General features: G+C 38.5%; 2 protein-coding genes across 10 annotated transcripts in view; one reads left to right on the top strand and one right to left on the bottom strand.

The window, feature by feature from the left end:
- Positions 1 to 18,686, bottom strand: part of LOC122324336 (1-phosphatidylinositol 4,5-bisphosphate phosphodiesterase beta-1-like) — a 52,441-nt gene extending 33,755 nt beyond the window's left edge. For 8 of the 9 annotated variants that reach the window (XR_006247151.1, XR_006247150.1, XR_006247152.1 and 5 more), the window contains exons 1-15: positions 18,476 to 18,686; positions 17,682 to 17,839; positions 17,289 to 17,371; positions 15,992 to 16,076; positions 14,986 to 15,160; positions 14,442 to 14,573; positions 14,302 to 14,366; positions 11,884 to 11,977; positions 11,720 to 11,804; positions 11,171 to 11,295; positions 10,920 to 11,074; positions 10,461 to 10,625; positions 10,294 to 10,393; positions 10,106 to 10,210; positions 7,823 to 7,938 (exon numbers count right to left, since the gene is read on the bottom strand). Coding sequence is in view for 6 of the 9 variants with exons in the window: in XM_043218690.1 (XP_043074625.1) it covers positions 7,823 to 7,938; positions 10,106 to 10,210; positions 10,294 to 10,393; positions 10,461 to 10,625; positions 10,920 to 11,074; positions 11,171 to 11,295; positions 11,720 to 11,804; positions 11,884 to 11,977; positions 14,302 to 14,366; positions 14,442 to 14,573; positions 14,986 to 15,160; positions 15,992 to 16,076; positions 17,289 to 17,371; positions 17,682 to 17,839; positions 18,476 to 18,671 (1,839 nt within the window). In the remaining 3 variants the exon portion in view is untranslated. The remainder of the gene's footprint in view (positions 1 to 7,822; positions 7,939 to 10,105; positions 10,211 to 10,293; positions 10,394 to 10,460; positions 10,626 to 10,919; positions 11,075 to 11,170; positions 11,296 to 11,719; positions 11,805 to 11,883; positions 11,978 to 14,301; positions 14,367 to 14,441; positions 14,574 to 14,985; positions 15,161 to 15,991; positions 16,077 to 17,288; positions 17,372 to 17,681; positions 17,840 to 18,475) is intronic. The other variant, XM_043218686.1, reaches the window with a different exon arrangement.
- A 311-nt stretch (positions 18,687 to 18,997) lies between these two features.
- The window catches only part of LOC122325519 (1-phosphatidylinositol 4,5-bisphosphate phosphodiesterase beta-1-like), a 21,664-nt gene continuing 20,661 nt past the window's right edge, over positions 18,998 to 20,000 (top strand). The window contains exon 1 of the mRNA XM_043220555.1: positions 18,998 to 19,122. Coding sequence (XP_043076490.1) covers positions 18,998 to 19,122 — 125 coding nt within the window. The remainder of the gene's footprint in view (positions 19,123 to 20,000) is intronic.

Genomic DNA, 20,000 nt, shown 5'->3' with positions numbered 1-20,000 from the left:
GGCGTGGAGAGTATTCTTAAAATCAATGGTGGTTTATGTGCTCCTTTTAAAGTTTGTAGGGGTGTTAGGCAAGGATGCTCTTTATCTGGCATGCTTTATTCTTTTTAGTGATTGAACCTCTTTTACATCAAATAAGGGCTAAATTACATGGTATTCCATTGCCAAATTCCAAAGACAATCTCATAGTGTCAGCCTATGCTGACGATGTGGTAATTATGATTAGTAGAAAAAGTGATATACAAATTTTGTTAAAATTGCTTTCAGCCTTTAAGAACTTATCTTCTGCAAGTGTGAACTGGAGGAAAAGTGAAGCTATTTTAATGGGCAAATGGATAGAGGGTAAACCAGAATTGCCGGGGGGACTAATTTGGGGAACATCAGGGTTTAAATATTTAGGTGTTTTCTTAGGGGACGAATTAACAGTGCAAAAAAACTGGGAAGGCACCATTGAAAAAATTAAGGGTCGTCTGGAAAAATGGAAATGCTTATTACCAAAGTTGTCATACAGAGGCCGTATTTTGATAATTAATAATTTAGTTGCCTCTTCCTTATGGCATAAATTTGCATGTATTGATCCTCCTGTTCAATTGTTAGCTAAAATCCAGGCCATTTTAGTTGATTTTTTTTGGGATAAACTGCACTGGGTCCCGCAGGGTGTTCTTTTCATGCCTAAGGAGGAGGGTGGGCAGGGGTTAATACATTTACAAAGTAGATTAGCGACTTTTCGGTTGCAGCGTATCCAAAGACTTTTAGCTGGTTCTGTTGATCTTAAATGGTGCGCTATTGCTTATGTGATCTTAAATAATCTTGAGAATTTGGGGCTGGACAAAACCCTTTTTTTGTTGAATCCCATGAAACTGAACACCTCTGGTTTACCGACTTTTTACAGGAACATCTTCAAGGTTTGGAATCTTTTTGCTTTTAAACAAACGGAAGATCCACAGTCACTTTTTTGGCTTTTGGAGGAGCCTCTAGTTCTTGGAGCGCGTCTGGATGTTTCAGCAAGTGGACTTTTTCCAGGAATTAACAAAGTTCTCATTGATCACAGAATCATCACTTTGGGACAACTATTGGAGACAGCGGGACTTGATTTTAAAAATGGTGATGCAACTGCTAAGCGTTTGGGGTTCAGATCTACTCGTCTAGCTGCACAGCTTTTATTGAGATGGCAAACTGCCCTTAAAGCAACAGAACTGTCTTTGTTGTCCAGTTTTCATGATGGTCTTAGTATACCCAATTCAGCAGACTCTTTTCCTCATCTGTTCTTTTCTGTGAAAATGGAAGGTTTTTCCGGATTTTTTAGATACTGTTGTTCCTGTGTATATTGATTTCTTATCTTGTATTGGGAAGACTTTGTACAAATATTGTATGATCAGTTTTAATAAGAAAGTGCTGGATGGGAGGATTGATACCCCTTGGCGTGATTTTTTTAAACTAGATGCAGACAGAAGACCTCAATGGAGAGCACTATATAAACCACCATTGGTTAAAAGGGCAGGTGACTTGCAGTGGAGGATCCTTCATGGTGCTATTGCAGTCAACTCTTTTATTTCGGTTTTAAATCCAGAGGTTGGTGTTAACTGCCCTTTTTGTAATGAGAGGGAAACTATTTTTCATGCTTTTGTGAACTGTGATAGATTGGAACCTTTGTTTTTGCTACTAAAGAACATTTTTGCAAGATGTGGTGAAACTTTTCTAAAGAAGTGTTCATTCTTGGTTTTAAATATGTAAGAAAAAAGGTTTTTTTGTCAGTTGTTGAATTTTGTAATAGGTCAGGCCAAGTTAGCTGTTTATGTGAGCAGGAAGAAGAAAATTGAATGTAACCAGGAGCAGAATGTAGCCATTGTCTTTTCAAATATGGTACAAGCAAGGATATTGACCGATTTCAATTTTTATAAGAGTATGGATGATCTTGATGTTTTTGAAAACATTTGGTGCTGTAACAGTGCCTTGTGTTGTTTGTTTGAAGATGGTGTGGTTTTTACTTTCATGTGAAATTAGTTGTTTTTGAGTTGCATTTTTTGTTCTCAAATGTAATAAAGTTTTGTTAAAATTCAAATTCTCTCTCTGTCTCTCTCTCTCTCTCTCTCTCTGTCTCTGTCTCTGTCTCTGTCTCTCTCTCTGTCTCTCTCTCTCTCTCTCTCTCTCTCTCTGTCTCTCTCTCTCTCTCTCTGGGAGCAGAGCGTCTTTGAGCTGAGAGCACGTGTTTGTGGTCGTGGTGCCAGAAACATTGAACTTTTCCTTGTTTTTTCATTTTATATTTGTTATTTAATTTTTTCATATTTCTAATTTATCTTTCTTTTCATATATTTGTTGGGTGTTTGGGTGTTTTCGGGTCGTGTGCTCGGTTGGAGCATGACGCTCCGGGTTACTGCCTTCAGTTCCCTCACGCGGCGTCACGCTGTGAAAGTGGCGTCCGCGGTGAGTGTTGAAGATGTTTGTTTGTCTATTGGTGAGTTTGTTGGTTACGATAATATAGTTTCAGCTTCTAAGATGAATAACGCAACTGTTGTGTTTCTGAAAACTGTTGACAAAGCAAATGAAGTCGTGGAAAACGGAATCACTGTTGATGGTTTGTTTACTTCAGTTCTTCCTTTATCAATGCCATCTAAAAAAGTGACGCTTTCTAATGTTTCTCCATTCATTAGAGATGAAATATTAATTCAATCTCTCGCTCGTTATGGTAAAATAGTGTCACAGATAAAGAAAATTTCGATGGGTTCCGTATCTCCGTTTTTAAAACATGTTGTGTCTTTCAGACGTTTTGTTTATATGATTCTTAATGATGATTTAGATCTCGCTCTTAAGTTTCGTGTCGATGATTTTGATTACACTGTTTTTGCTACGACCGGTAAATTTAAATGTTTCCGTTGTGGTGGTGTTGGCCATTTCGTCCGCGACTGTCCCGAAAAGAGGAGTTCGGATGAGAGTAACGCGTCTGCCGCGGACCGGCCTGTGGAGGACAGGCCCGCAGAGGACCGGGCCGTGCTGTGTTTGATCGCGGGCGATCGGCCTCCGGAGGTGCGGGGTGAACCAGAGACAGTCGCGGAGGATTCGAGCGCTGTGGAACAGGCCGCGTTATCTGCTACAGATTCAAATACGGAGAATATCGGTACCGAAAAGCAAGAGGGAGAAAATGTAAGTGACAATGTTTCAATAATGTCAAATGTTTGTGAGGACGATGGCATTGATATGGAGGTTAAACAAACACTGTTTAAAGTCCCGGTTAAAAGAAGGAAGAATGATGACACTGGAGAAAGTAAAAACTCAAAGAAAGCTGCTGTTGAAATTCATGAAGATACAGACAGTGACGATGAATCTGATTCATCTTCGGTTTCTTTATCACAGTTTGACTGTGATACTCGTTGTTATGAAGCAGATGATATTAAATATTTTCTTAAATCAACTAAAAATAGAAGAGGAGTGAAAGTGAATGAATATTTCCCAGATCTAAAACAGTTTGTGGAGAAGTCAAAATGTTTAATTTCTGAAGGCTGCTTTACTAATAAGGAAGTTTATAGATTAAAGAAACTGGTGAACAAGATAAATGTTGAGTTATGTAAAGAAAGTGAAGAGAAGGTTTGAACTGTTATTGGTTTCATGGGTTGGTTTTTCTTTTTTAGTCTTTTATTTCTGATGGGTGAAGTCTCTGTACCATCATTGAATGTTAATGGTGCACGAGACATCAGAAAAAGAGCTGCATTATATGAAGTTCTCACCCAGAAAAGAATTGATGTTGTTTTACTACAAGAAACACACAGTGATGTAAATAATGCTGTTGACTGGGCTAAAGAATGGGATGGTTTTACTGTTTTAAGTCACAACACCTCCCTCAGTGGAGGTGTCGCAGTTTTATTTTCAAAGAACTTTGCTCCTATTTCTTATGTTGATGAAGTGATAAAAGGAAGACTTTTAAAGGTTCGAGCTTTATTTGAAACCTCTGTTTTAGTTTTTATTTGTGTTTATGCTCCAACCTCAGGAATTCAAAGAATGTTGTTTTTAGACACACTGCATGAGCCCTCTCGAAAGAGACTTATTGAAGTCATTAAAACACATGAGCTGTGTGATGTATGGAGACAGCTCAATGGTACTCATAGACAGTACACATGGGGTCATAGTCGGGACAGCTTTTTATCTTTGGCTAGGTTGGACAGGTTTTATATTTTTAAACATCAGTTTGGGATTTTTAATAAGTGTTTTATTTTCCCTGTTTGTTTTTCTGATCACAGTATGGTTTGCTGTTCTTTTGTTTTAAATTCTATTAAACCAAAGAGTGCTTACTGGCATTTTAACACCTCCCTATTAAATGATAAAGGTTTTAAAGATACCTTTAAGTGTTTCTGGGACTATTTTAGGGCATCCAAAGATTCTTTCTGTTCTTTACGACAGTGGTGGGACTTTGGAAAAGTGCAAATTAAACAACTTTGTCAGCAGTACACTAAAAACACTACTGTACAGACTCTAAGAACCATGCAAACACTAGAGACATCAATAATAAAACTACAGGAATTGGCCGATTTATCTGGAGGAAAAAATGTTTTAAACAACCTTTCACTTAAAAGGAAACAATTAAGTGATCTTTTAGGGGTTAAAGTGAAGGGAGCTTTGATCCGGTCTCGTTTCTTGAATATAGATCAAATGGATGCCCCAACAAAATTTTTTTTTAGTCTGGAAAAAAAGAATGGACAGAAAAATGTATCCATACATTACGAGATGAGTCTGGAGGCCTTTTATCAAACCCCATAGACATTAGAGGAAGGGCCGTCCAATTTTATAGAAACTTGTATAGCAGTGAGAGTGGGGCAGATTTGGACACTAGTGACACTTTCCTACAAGACTTGCCTCAGGTTTCGGAAGAAGCCAATGCTAATCTCAGCCGAGCTTTGAGCCTGGGTGAGTTATATGAGGCACTTAATGGAATGGAGTCAGGTAAAGCTCCTGGTATTGATGGAATACCTGTAGAGTTTTACAAGGCTTTCTGGACTGAGTTGGGGGGAGATCTGCTCTCGGTGCTCAACGAAAGCTTAGATGAAGGGCGTTTGCCATTGAGTTGCCGTAGAGCTGTTTTAACTCTCCTCCCCAAAAAGGGAGACCTAACAGAAATTAAGAATTGGCGTCCAGTGTCCCTTCTATGCTCAGACTATAAATTGCTCTCCAAGGTTTTAGCAATAAGGTTGGCAAAAGTAATTAGTCAAGTTATCCACCCGGATCAAAGCTACTTCATACCCGACAGGTCAATCTTTGATAATGTCTCTCTGGTACGAGATATTTTAGATGTCTCTAGATTGTTAAATCTAGATTGTGCACTGGTTTCCCTTGATCAAGAAAAAGCTTTTGATAGAGTCGAGCATAAATATCTTTGGTCATGTCTGGCAGCTTTTGGTTTTTGCCAAAAATTTGTAAAGCTGGTTTCAGTTCTGTACAGTGAAGTGGAGAGTGTTCTGAAAGTGAATGGTGGCTTATGCAAACCTTTTAAAGTCAGCCGAGGGGTAAGACAAGGATGCTCCCTTTCAGGGATGCTTTACTCTCTGGCTATAGAACCATTACTGCAACAGATAAGGTTGAAATTAGATGGGTTACATATCCCAATAGTCAACTGTAATGTTCAATTGTCTGCTTATGCTGATGATGTTGTTGTTTTTATCAGTAATCAAAAAGACATTGAGAAATTGTTGCAAATTCTTACTGATTTTAATGTTTTATCTTCTGCAAAAGTCAACTGGAATAAAAGTGAAGCGTTGATGTGTGGTAATGGGACTGAGAAATTAAGATTTCCAGATGGAATTCCGTGGATAAGAGGAGGTTTTAAATACCTGGGAGTTTTCCTGGGAGATGATTTTACCACACAGAAAAACTGGGATGGCCTTGTTGATAAAGTGAGAGGTCGTCTTGCTAAGTGGAGGTGGCTGGCTCCGGATCTGTCTTACAAGGGTCGAGTTTTAATCATCAACAACCTAATTGCTTCATCCTTGTGGCACAAACTGGCCTGCACAGATCCTCCTTCAAAGCTGCTTGCGGAGTTACAGGCCATCCTGGTGGATTTTTTTTGGGACAAACTACACTGGGTTTCCCAAAGCATTTTGTTTTTACAAAAAAGAGGAAGGTGGACAAGGACTTGTTAATCTGCAGAGTAGGACTGCAGCTTTTCGTCTGCAGTTTATTCAGAGGCTGCTAGCAGAGTCCCCTGATTCTTATTGGAAGAAAGTTGCTTGTTTTATTCTACAAACTTTGGGGGGTCTACAGATGGACAGATCTCTCTTCCTTCTGGACTCTCTCAAGTTGGACATGTCTGGTTTACCAGTATTTTATTGTAATCTTTTTAAAGTTTGGAACCTTTTTAATTTTCAGAGGACACAATGTTTTAATTCTCTTTATTGGCTTTTAAAAGAGCCAGTTGTGTTTGGAGGCCGTCTGGACATTTCAGCCACGGACTGTTTTTTTCCAGTCTTAAGTAAAAATCTCTGCACTGCAAAGATCACCACCCTGGACCAATTGCTGGATGTAACAGGACCTACTTTTTCAAATACAGAGGAGGTTTCCTCTGTTTTAAAGATAACCTCCACCCGGTTTGTTACTCAGCTCTTGATGAAATGGCAGTCAATGCTTACGGAGGAAGAGAGACAATTATTGTTGGACTATTTTGCAGGGGTGAAAACTCCTGATAGTAAAGACTGTTTTCCAACTTTGATGATGTCTCCTAAACTTGGTGATTGTAACAGTGTGTTTTTAAAAACTGTTTTTAAAACTCTGCCTTTTAATTTCTTTTTAGTCACTGGAAAATTATTTTATAAAATGTGTGTGCTGGTTTTTAACAAGAAGGTTTTAGGGACAAAGGATGATACACCATGGCGTTCATATTTTAATCTAAATGAAGACATTAAGCCAGAATGGAGGGTCTTGTATAAGCCACCAATAGCTAAGAGAGTAGGGGATATACAGTGGAGAGTTCTTCATGGAGCGATTGCTGTCAATGCTTTTGTTTCTGTCTTAAACTCTGACATCAGTGCCGATTGTCCTTTTTGTTTTAAAAGAGAAACTGTATTTCATGCTTTTATGGAATGTTCTAGATTAGTTTCTCTCTTTAATATTTTAAGAAGTCTTTTTAATTGTTTTAATGTTTTATTTTCTGTTGAAACTTTTATTTTGGGGGTTAAGTACAAGAAGAGTAAAAGTCTTGATTGCCAGTTGCTGAATTTTATTGTGGGTCAAGCCAAACTTGCTGTGTATACAAGTAGAAAAAACAGGATTGAACAAAAGCCCGGTCAAGATGTCACTGTGTTATTTACAGCTTTACTTAAATCCAGAGTTTTAATTGATTTTAATTTCTATAAATCTATGAATGACCTTCCCATGTTTGAACAAAAATGGTGCAACTATGGTGCTTTGTGTTTCATCTTAGAAGGAGAATTGTTTTTCACACAGTTGTTGTAATTTTTCAATGGTTATGTCTGTGTCTATATGGGTTATTTTTATATATATTTTGTTTTTTCATTTTGTTTTTTATAATATGATATATGTAAAAAATAGAATTTTTTTCCTTTTCTTTTCCCCTTTCCTTTCAATAAGAGATGAACATTGTTTTTGTTACATGTAATAAATGAATTTTTTAAAATTCAAAAAAATTCTCTCTCTCTCTCTCTCTCTCTCTCTCTCTCTCTCTCTCTGTCTCTGTCTCTGTCTCTGTCTCTGTCTCTGTCTCTGTCTCACACACACACACACACACACACACACACTAGAGAAACTAGTTGAACATTAAAAGTTTCTAAAACTCAGAGGACTAGTTAACAGCTGCTGTTAGTAATGTACTGCAAGACTCACTCACCTCTTCTCTGTCGGTCTCCTGAGCTCCCTCCTCCTGCGTCAGAGCTGCCAGCTGATTGGCTCTCTGCTCCATCAGACTGATGTACAGGATGGGATTGGACAGGGCCTCGATCACATCTGACACGAAACACAGCAGCATCAAAACACCAGAACACTGCTGTCTGGCCCTTTCTTTTAGAACATGCTTCAGAAGCTTTTGTTCTGTTCATCAAACCTCTACAATTAATCTAGAACACGGCAGCAGGATTCATTTTTAATGAGATGAAAAAAACTCACAAAATCACTTTCAGAGACTTTTTCATTAAATGTTCTCTTCTGGTGAAATGACCTGCCCAAATCAATCTCAGCCGTCTTCAAGAATCGGCTAAAAATACATCTCTTCCATCTTTGTTTGACCCTATAACTCTTTCACTCTCTATTCTAATTCTATTCTTTAAAACTTTAAAACTTTTGCTTAAGTACCCCATTTTTTGATTTTTTTCAAGCCAGTACCCCTTGACCAGACAACCCTTTGCTTTAAAATAGAGTGAAATGACAGGAAGCCAGAGGCTAGAAACAGTTAGCAGTTAGCAAGTGAGCATGTATCTCTTATAAACATTTCTGCATGCAGCTTTACGTAAAAACGTAAATGTCTTACGTTTTAGGAATAAAACAGTTGGCAGTCCTTCTCTTAAGATCTTTGACATTCTTGGTTGCAGAGAAGCTTTAGCTGTTATAAGACTATTTTCAAGGCAAAGCCCATTTCTTTGTTTTGTTTTTCTGTGTCATTGCTGAAAAGGCTTCACAGAAATGGGAGCCGGTGTTCCTAAGCCCTTTTCCCTAGCTCAGGGTGCTCTCTCCTCACACACACACCCAAAACTCTGTCAGGAAACAGTTCTCAAAAGTCATCTCAAATCCAATAGCTCTTTCCTCAGGTGAACAGGTAGCATGCCACAGTTGCTATGTGAATGTTTAAATGGGTTTTTAACCCTCAGACTTCTCTCTTACATTATGGAGAAATGTTAGCTAAATGTCCATCCAGTTTTTCACTGTATCTCTCTCTATATTCTCACTTACAACAAAGCTATCAAACTAAGAAAAACAGCTAAAATAGTCTTTTCCAGAGCTCCGCTTTCTTGAGTAAACCACCAACTCAGTCATAAAGCTACAAAATCATAGTGTCCCTTCCTTTCAGACTGAGATTCAACAATATATGATAGATACGCTAGTTTGGCAATGTAATTATTGTCCTTAAACGAATTAACAACATGAAAATATCCTCCCTCCAGTGTTTTGCAAAAAAGCATGCGTTCACGAATGTCACTGGTATCCACATGTCTCATAAAAGCAACCAACCGAGTCGGTCCACTGATATCAGCCGATTCATCAAGTCGAAGTGAACATCATTTAGAGTTTATCCACTACTTGCTCAACTGTATCAGTCCCCATCTTGTCAATTCTACATGAAATGGTGTAATTTGACAGTGATACAGTTTTGTCCTTGTCTGCAGCTGTTTTATCCACCAGGGTCTCAGCTGCAGCAGGAAATATCAAAATGGATTTTTAGCTTTTGCCAAAAGTAAAGACACAGCATATAATGTTTTGAGTTTCAGTGTTTTTTTCATGTTCTCTTGGAGTGCTGGAAATTCCTTACATTTTCTTTGTTCCTGACTTGATGTGGGTTTTTAGTCTGTAAATACAGCTGAAGATGAGATGGCTTCATTGCTCTGTTAGCTCACAGCTCTCCGCAGTAAAAGCACAGTGCTGAGTGAGGGTTAATTCCATCCACGAAACTCGCTGTATTTTTGAGGCTCTGGTTTGTTTGTTTTTTAGCATGTTCATCTTCTGTCAGAGTAACTTGTCTTTTAAGAAGCCACCTGTCCATTTTATTGAAACCTCTCCTAACCTAACATGCATTATTCTGCACGCAGGCATCGGGTCCGGGACGGGTCTCAATACATTGAAATGCATTTAAAAATGTATGACTTCTCTAATCTTTTTGTATTCTAACTGTTTTTATTTATATAGTAATAATGATAATTTATAAAACGCTTGCTACATGTAGTGCATTAAGCTAACTGAGACTATATATATATATCTATCATTTCTCTTTTGTTGGTTTTGATTGCTTCTATTGTCTTCGTTTCAAAGTCGCTTTGAATAAAAGCATCTGCTAAATGACTAAATTTAAGTACAAAACCTGAGGAAAAGCTACAGAAGCGTGGAAGTACAAAGAAGCACCAATGTAAAACTGACTCTGACAGAAAAGTTCATATGACCCTCTTTTCTGGCTCGTATAATGTACCTGCAAAGGTGTCTGGGACGTAGTCCTTGACTTCAGTGTAGATGAAGACAGACGGAAGCGTCAGCGTCTGGTTCTTCTCGTTCCTCAGACTGATGTAATGATATCCTGAAGCAGAGAGACAAGCGCTTTAATGACCAAGATCTGTCCTCGTGTATGGTCACGTCCTGAGAAATCACGCAGATACTTGCCGGGTCGGATGGCATATACTGGGATGATCCGATGGCCGATGAATTTCCCGTTGTCTTCGTACACGGCTATCCTCAGCGATGCCAGCGTGGGAAGAACCACCTAAAACATACGGCTCATCAGAATCAAAGCATTGAGGGAGAATCTGCCTGATCAGGTTTAGACGTACTCGTTTGAAGACCACTGGATCTTCATCCCACACAGGATTGACGGCATTGCCTTGAGATGTCTTGGTCTTAAATGCTTTCCGTTTGGTGTCCACCGGCAGGCCAAACATCTCCACCTCCACGTAAACACCGACTCTCTTATCGGACAGGAACTGACCAGATATAATCTGAAAGACAGAAATCTTATTTGACAGTGCAGAAGCTCACTCTGATCTGCTGGATTTGACTGAATCTGTGAAACGAACATCTGGATATTTGGGACACTGCTTGTCTTTTTTTTTTGCTTGTTTTTTAGTATAAATATCTAAATATCTTTGCGTGTTACTGTACAAGTAAAATGACTTATTAATGACTTACTAAATATATCTAATGATGTAATTAAACCTGTCAACCTTCATTGACCCAAAACACAATGAAAAAAAACACCAAACTACAAATGATATCATGATCTGCAGACTTACTTTCACAGACAGCGTGTGCGCTACGATCCCGTCTACTGTATTCTGAGTGAACGGGTCGAACTGTTTGTCCGTCCGTCGCATGAACTCTGGCTTCAGTCTGTAGCCACATTTCCCGTTGTACTCAAATATGCCCAGATTCAGCTGCATGGGTAGATCTGAAATCACATACAGATCGAAAACGCTAACACATGACCACATCAGTCAATAATCAGGACTGAGAGCTGTGATGGAGTGCATTTCTATGAAGGTACCTATGGTCTGGAAGTTCAGAGCGACCAGCTGACATCCAGCGTTCCAGAAGACTTGAGGCATGTAGTTTGAGGAGTCGACTCGAGTCCCTTTGGGATAAATTCTACTCAGCTGCAGTTTATTATACCTGCATGAAGGAGTTAAGTATCTCTAACAAACAACAAAAGAACTTCAAAATTTTTGACACCTTTTGTGTTTATTTGATTTGAAAATGCAAAAGTGCAATCACCACATGAGATAGTTACACTTTATTTTGATAATCCACATTAGACATTCAACTAACTATAAGTAACCATGCAACTACATATTAACTACAACTACTTGCAATTTCACGTCTAGAACTCTCAGAGTAGACGGTTAGGTTTAGGGTCAGTAGAATGAGTTTCATATAGTATGTTGTTTGTTGTGGAGCCATTAAAATAAAGTGTTAACCCTAAAGCTAACCCTACTCTAACGACTGCTAGTTGACATGTAGATACAAAGTTGCTTACTGTTAGTAGAATGTCTAGTAGAAAGTGGACTATCAAAATAAAGTGTTTCCCAAAAGATACTCAACAAACTCCACCGGCGATTCTTTGAGCAGCTCCAGGGCTTTGGTCTCCACAAACGACGACATTTCATAACTTCGATCGATTTCTGTGGAGAACGAACAAGAAGAGTTACCCATCTTACAGGGCAGCTGCGTCAAACACATCTCAAGAACAGACTGACTTACTTTTGCACGCCTCGAAGGAGTTGAATTTAACAGGCTGGATGTAGTTGACTAAGTTGGACATCTCCTCTGTGGCGAAGGCTTCATTTACCGTCCCCTACAGACAGCAGAAACACGTGTCACTCCAGAACACTCTGAGAGGAGTCACCACAGATCCCATTCAGAAAACATGATCAATCTTGAGCAGTGACCGTGATGATCGGCACTATCAGTAAAAATCAAATCAGGATTTCAGTATCTCACATGGAAAGATGGTGAGATGAGTTAACATTAAGAGGATTCATTCGAAATAATGAGTTTGAATTTAACTGTTTTTATTCATTTTGAGGAACACTGAATGTGTTTGAGTAAATACATGTTAATATTTAGTCTAGAACTACAGTAAGATCGTGTTCTCAACATGGCAACCCCAGAGCTGTCAGTCAGTGCATAAGAAAACAAAGGAGTTATTTATTTTTAAAAAAAAACTATACTTATTTGAAAAATATTTTCTTCTAAAGCAAAAAGTAATGTGTTTATTTACTATTTACTAACAAGTTATTAGTAAAAGTAATCTTTTAGCAATCAAACGTACTGCCAAAACTGATTACACCCCATAAAATGAGTCTGAATGGAGAGCATTTACTGCAGGGTTTCTCAAATCTTTCCCGAGGACCAATATACTCGAACTCCAACCCTGATTACACTCACCTTCCTGTGACCTTGAAGACATTTGATGAGCTTTAGAGCTAAACTCTGAAGGAAAGTGGATCTCATGGGCCAGATTTAAGAATTCCTGATTTACTGAAATCTGATGCTGTGCTGCACTGAAACACCACGAGATGTCACTCTACACACACACACACACACACGTGATTGGGTCGGAGAGTTTGATGGATTGTCCATATTAAGTCACTTGAGCTCCAGTACACAAAGCTGAACATGAAAAGTATAACTGAATCTTTAGAGAAAGATTTAAAGGATATACAGGAATATGGAGATGCCTCAGGAGATTCTTGTTTTATAAAGAGCTTTCAAGACGGAAAAAAAGTAATTTATTGGATCTGACCACACAAGGAGAGTTGGTCAGAACAAGGTTTCAAAATATTAAATTAATGGATGCACCTTCAAAAAAAAATTCACTTTGAAAAAAAGAATGGGCAAAAGAGGTTTATATACAATTTATGTTCTGATAAAGGGATTTTGTTATCAGACCCGTCTGGAATAAGGTATAGGGCAGCTGGCTTTTATAAAAAGCTGTATGAGAGTGAGTTAGTTCTGGATGAGTCTGGTGGGTTTTTTATAAATTTGTCTCAAGTACCTCAGGAACTTAATTCTGATTTAAATAAAGCTGTTACTTTAGAAGAACCAAAAAAGCTGCTCCAAAGTATGGAGTGTAATAAAGTGCCTGGTAATGATGCTCTGTAGAGTGAATTGTAGAAGACATTTAGGACAGAAGTGAGTTTAAATTTGTTACAAGTACTTAATGAAAGTTTGGCAGATGAGCAGTTACCTTTAACAGTTCTTACATGATTCCCCAAGAAAGACGAATCCCGATTTGTTCATTGTTTCAAGTTTTAACTGATCTGTTTAATCATTTCAGTAAGACTTTTTCACTGGAAGTATTTATTTGTTTTTTTAAATATACTTTGAAACACGGATTTTGTTGCTGGTTGTTGAATTTTCTTTTGGGTGAGGCAAAAATGGCAATTTATGATACCAGGAAAATAATAATCTTGTGAAATACTAAAATCTTAATTGATATTCCGTATTATAAATCTATGGGAGATCTAATACGTTTTGAAATAATTTGGTGCTTCAAGAGGGGTCACACTCTCTCTCTCTTTCTCTCTCTTTTTCACACACACACACACACACACTCACTCAATTGCCAAAACATGCGTAGAAGACAACATACTGTATACAACAATGTTTGGAATAATAGCATTTGAAATAACTTCTGAACGTTTAATGTTCAGGTTAGAAGTCGACAGACTGCTATAAATCCTGCAGATAAATTTGAACATTCAGTTTTTTTACCAAGTCTTTCGGTTGAGGTTCAATTATTAAATCACGGATATATTTAGTTTATTTTGGGGTAGTAGTGATTTCTGATGGTTCGATCTCTGTTCTCTCTCTCACACACACACACACACACACACACACACACTAACACACACACCAATAAGGTTGACTTGACTTGATACACACATCACATGACACACATGTGTTTAATTCTCAAGAAACTCAAACCTGCATGACTTAATTTTTTTCTGTGAAACACAAAAAGGTTTTTAAGAAAGTTGGATCAAGTGTCTGGGTTTGTTTGTCCAGAGAATGAAGTCATACAGGTTTGAGTAAATTACACATAATCAGGAATAAACGGATGTAAACAATCACGACTGCAGAAAGAACAACTTTAACACGAGAGACGTCACTCACCTCATCCAGGGACTTTTTACTTTCATCGTTATCTTCATCTGCATCACTCTCTGCATCTGCGTCTGCTGATTAACACGAGAGAGACCACGTCACTAAACAGTCCTAGGCTCGTTTTACCTGTTTCATGTTCAACCACAAACCTTTGTCATCGGCCAGACATGAGTTATTTAATAGCGACCCAGTGGTTTTATCAATGGACTTCATTCCCTGCAGTCTTCTTTCTCCTCTTTCGTTCCCGTCTGCAGTGTCTAAAGTCTCCTGATGAGTGGACCCTGTCACAGAAAACACCTGTGTGTTTAAAACAGACCTGACCCATGATAACTGAGGACTATAAAACCAAGAACAGATCTTTATGTCATGTACGTACGAGGGAAATGGATTAGCAAGAAAAAAACTCAACTTGATCTTAATCTTAAAAATGTAAAAAACGTCAACAGACAAGATAAAATAACCTACTCAGCAGGAAACAAGGGACAAACTGATAAAGACAAAACCCAGGCGCTCTGAGGCTGAAGCTGGTTGGTCAGCGGGGGGCAGCGAGAGACTGGACTTCAGCTTACAAACACATCCTACAGCACTTACAGACATTATTAGCTGATGAAAAGGATCTCAAACAAGCATGTGAAAGTGTCCTACAGGAGAAACGCAGCAGGTCTGGTCAGAGGGACTCGTCTGGACTCTGACCTGCGCCGGGAGACGACGGCTCACACAGACTGGACGTGTCACTGCAGGTGTTGGACGTCTGCTCAGAGAGTTTCTTCTTGGTGCTGCCGTCGGTTTTGTGGGAATTCTTCTTGTTCTTGATCAGGATTTTACCCATCAGGTCCACGGGGCTGGGCAGAGGAACACCGGCCTCCAGCTGCAAAACACAGACCCAGAAAACCTGTGTCTCAAAATCATAACTTGGTATCGCTTCACAATAAGGTTTATTAGTTTACATTGGTTAACAACATTAGTTAACATAATACAACATAAACATGAACATAATTAACTTCTCTTAGTTAATGCTAATTCCAGCATTTACTAATGCATTATTAAATTCACAAGTTGTGTTTTTTCACATTAGTTAAAGCACAATGAACTAACATGAACCAACCACGAATCAGTGCATTTCTATGAACTAATGTTGAAAAAGATGAATGAATCCTGTAATAAAGTATTGTTCATTGTTTGTTAGTGTTAACAAATGACACTTATTGTGAAGTGTAACTGATCATTTTATAGCTTAGAACAAACTAAAACTCTTCTGCATTTTGAAAAAAGACCAAATACTGGAATACTCAAATGTTGGGGTTTTCAAGCGACTCGTGACTCGTGTGTTTACCACCATCATCTTCTTAAAACTATATGTGAAGATATGCACACAAGGCCAAACTCTTCACTACAACCCACCAAAATAAAGTTCTGTTTTGTAACTTGAAGAAACAGATAAAAAAAACTAAAAAAACTACTGTTTAGCAGCAAAATGTTCTGTTGTAAAGAAATTGTTCTAATTGCGCTTAATTAGGCTTAAAGGTTTACTCTTTTTTTTTTAGAAATCTAATTAAAACAGAAATTCTGATTCATAAAGCCCTACACATGCCAAGTGTTCCTGGTCACAGCATTCATTATCTGACCCCTGAATCAGACACAGGAGTCACTCTGTGTGTGTGTGTGTGTGTGTGTGTGTGTGTGATCTGTTTTCACTCACGGGGTATTTCTCCAGTGGGTCTGTGAGCAATGCATCTCCAAATATTGATCTGCAATACTCAGCCATCTTTGCCTGCTGTTTGGGACTAAAGCACAGTAAGAGCGTGAGACACATTCAGGAAGAAAGTGACACTTTAACACACGCAGGGCTAGCATTACATTCTGAATGAAACATTCTATCCATACAAGGTTAAAAAAGACCAAAATAATCTAGAGTTTAAAGTATGAAAGAAAGTCTGCACATCAAGCACTTCAAAATGAACTAATGTGCTTAACTTATTGTTAGATGTCCTCATGCTTGTTCTAATACACTGTTTTGGCCAATGCAGAGAAGTCTAGATTTAAATATCACCCAATATTTTATTTTTATCCAACAAAATGGGATATACTCACACTATTTTTATTTTATGAGTATGCAGTATTTACTATTATGTATTATACAGTATTAAAGATACCAGTACTTTAATCACTATTTAAATTAATTCCTAATTTATTACTTTGTTCTCCGCTTTCCTCTTTTATTCTTATAAAGGTTGCTTCCTTTTTGGAGGTCTTTGCTGTCCCTTAGTGTGAAGATTACTAGCAACATTTTAAATTATAGTAGCCTATATGTACACAGTTGCAAACTTATATTTATTAATTGGAAATTATATTTAGATATTTTAGATTATTTCTTGGGATATATAGGCTATATGTATACACATACAAATGCCAGGACTGATTTCTCATCCCAGTCCAGTCCAGCCCTGCACACACACACACACACTCACACTCTCACACACTCACGCACACACTCACGCACACACACACTATAACACACTCGCGCACACACTGCTCACACGCTTTACTCGCTCGCGCACACACTCGCTCGCGCACACACACTATAACACACACTCACACTATAACACACACTCACACTATAACATACACGCACACACTCACGCACACGCACGCACGCACGCACACTCACACTCACACTCACGCACACACGCAGACTGTATGTGTTATTGTTCTACACTGAAACCTACCCCTTACAGGAAACTATAGACATTTTTAGATCTTCAAAAAAAAAAAAAAAAAAAAAAATCACTCAATGTCACACACACACATATACACACAGTTTGCTTTGCTATATTTGAGGACTTTGATAGACTTCTATTGTTTTTATACTGTCTTAATAATATTTTTAACATCCTACACCAACCACTCTCTCGCTCACTCACGCACAGACACACACACACACCACACACACAGTGACTTCATAAATATTAAATTCTTCATAGAGCTTTGACACTCACGAGTCCACATGGTTCTCAAAGGACAGAATGACGGGGAATGGAGTTGTCTTGAAGGCGCTCTCTGCGATAGCCTCAATCACTTCCTAAAAAAAACCCTCCATTAGTTTACGAGCATGGAAATGACATCACAACTGAGGGATGGTTATGATTTTAAAGAATTGGTAAGCATTAGGCATGCAATGGATGTTTATCTGTTTTTTCGATCATTCTTGTGCTTCCACAGAGAACGCTGAGACCATTTCCTTATAATCCTTGACATTCTGCTTTAAGGTTCTTAAAGCTCATCCAGTCTGAAGGTTTTAGTAAATCTCAGCCCTGGTTCTGTATTTCTCCACATCCCTGTTAAACCATCTCATCCCGCTCAAATCTAGTAAGGGAGATAAATGCATTTACCTTGAAGGAGATCTCTGAGGTCATGGTGAAGCCATGTGTGATGATGGGCTCCTCATCGGTGGTCCGGCCTTTCCAGCAGTCCAGCTCTATACAGCGACAGCCGGAGAGCAGAACCTGCCGGTAAATCTCCACAGAAGAGTTTCCTGCCAGCTGACCCGCTGCAGAAAACAACAGAGCACTAAACTTCAGCTGCATGCTCCATCACAAACCTCTCACTCGTATCTAATGAGCCTTCTTCGTTTACCTTCATTGATGGACTTACAGAGGGATAGTGCTGCACAACATGTTAATGTGATCCGTTTTGATCAAGATTGATCATAAAAAAATCTTCCTTGTTAAAAGATGATAAGTCTGTTTATTTTGCATATGAAATGTTGCTTGTAAAATGTACAATTTTATAACGTTTCACCTATAATAACAATTGCCACATCTGAGAGCAAATGCCTTTAATGCCTTTAAAGTGGAGAATCATTTGAGTGGTTTATGTTGCAGAAATCTCATTTTGTAATTATGAACATCCTGTCTGAATTAGATAATTGGCAGAACTTCATCTAAATGAATCAAAAAATGCATTAGTGAGACATCTTAATGTTTTTGTATATTGATTGGAAGTGCTGAAACCGAGTCTAAGTTAAGTACTCTAATTAGCTCAAATGATACTGACATTAATATCATAATTCTACAACCACACAAGTGCAAAAAGTTTTTTGTTACTCCATCTTCATTCAAATGGCTAATTCGACATGCGCCACACTAGCACTACATCATCTGTTCAGACCACAAATGATCACAACCTGTGAGGTAAGTGTTGTGTGAGGAGTTGATGAAGTAATGCGAAAGCGGCAGCGTCATGTCTTCACTCTGGTCCAGCTTCTCTGGAGGGATGATACTGTTCTCTTCTCCACTCAGATATCTAGCGAAGCCCTCCACCGAGATCTGCCCTGCGACACAAAAGACCCATATCAACAATCCTGTGCTGGACAGGAACATTTAAATACTCAGTCCTGCTTCTGCTTCTTCAGGAACACTTGGATCAGTCCAGCTACAGCAGATCTAGATGAACAGGAGTGAATACATCTAATCTAACTCATTTTAAGAATTAATGCAACCGTACCACGGCACGCTGCGAGCGTTTCCTTGTTAAGATGAAATCAACACATGAGCTCAGCAGAAGTGACAGCTCAGACTGCTGGAATGTCGGCCAGCCGCTTCTCGTTCCAGTCCATTTTCTCGAGGCTCCACAGCTCTCAGGTGAAGTCTAGCCCACGTAACTTCCCCACCGTCCCTCTGGCCACTTTACACTAATTAATCCCGCCATGCCCTCTGTAGACTCCCACAGCCTAATTAACACAGTTCTTCCTCTGACATCTGAACAGCTTCCCTCTAATGAAGCAGCAAAGGGTGACTTTCATCTCAGCGGAGCGCTCACCTTTCCAGCCTCGTGAGGGAACACCATGGAGGAAGACTTCATTAATGCAGTGCACTCAGAAATGGAGACGAGGTTTCTTAGGATATGGAAGACTACAATCCTGCATCTTTTAAAGCTACAGGTTCTTCAAATGTTCTTCGCGGTGAGAAGCCTCCTCTAAACTAGGGTTCAAGGAACAGCTCTATGCAAGGCTGTTGATTTATTGATCTTCTTCTTACAGTTAAATGGGCTCCTGTTATGATTGGTGCAGAGCCGTCGAGAATGAGCGTTGCGTCGAGCTTTGATCTCGTCACCATGTGATCACGTGGTTCATGGAGCTTTCAATAGTTCCAAACACTTCCATACTGTCAATATGTGTGAATGGGTTTAAGTAGTATAGACAGCAGTTTTAATAAATTTGCAGCAATGTCTAGTGATTAGTTACACATCATGTGCATGGATTGTGTATTGATTACTACACCGACTACATTTTGCATTTTATTCTGGGAAGTGATGAAGAGACAGCTTTATTTTTATTTTTTATAGGCTTATTATTTATATTACAATTAGCGTAATATTTAGGGTTAAAATAGAACGAAATAAATTCCAGTGCAAAGAGGCAAATTAGAGGTGTTTGGTGGCCAGAAAAAATAACAATCATATATAAATGTGTGGTTTAAAAACTACATGGCATGGCTGTTAAATAAATATAACCTACATAATAGCTTATTAACTAATTAAAACATTATCAAACACTCAATGTTTATAAGTTTTGCTTTTTTTAAATGTTGAATTTAAAAAGTGAAATTATACTCACATCCCAATTTTATTTTTTAAAAAAAGGTCAGCAAATACATAATTTAACCCAAATAATACATATTTAATACAATAATACATAAGACACCAACTGC

The sequence above is a fragment of the Puntigrus tetrazona genome, chromosome 20 (assembly GCF_018831695.1).
Source record: "Puntigrus tetrazona isolate hp1 chromosome 20, ASM1883169v1, whole genome shotgun sequence".
Taxonomy (NCBI): Eukaryota; Metazoa; Chordata; class Actinopteri; order Cypriniformes; family Cyprinidae; genus Puntigrus; species Puntigrus tetrazona.
The sequence above is the reverse complement of the archived record's forward strand: the minus strand, read 5'-3'. Positions and strand labels throughout refer to the sequence as shown.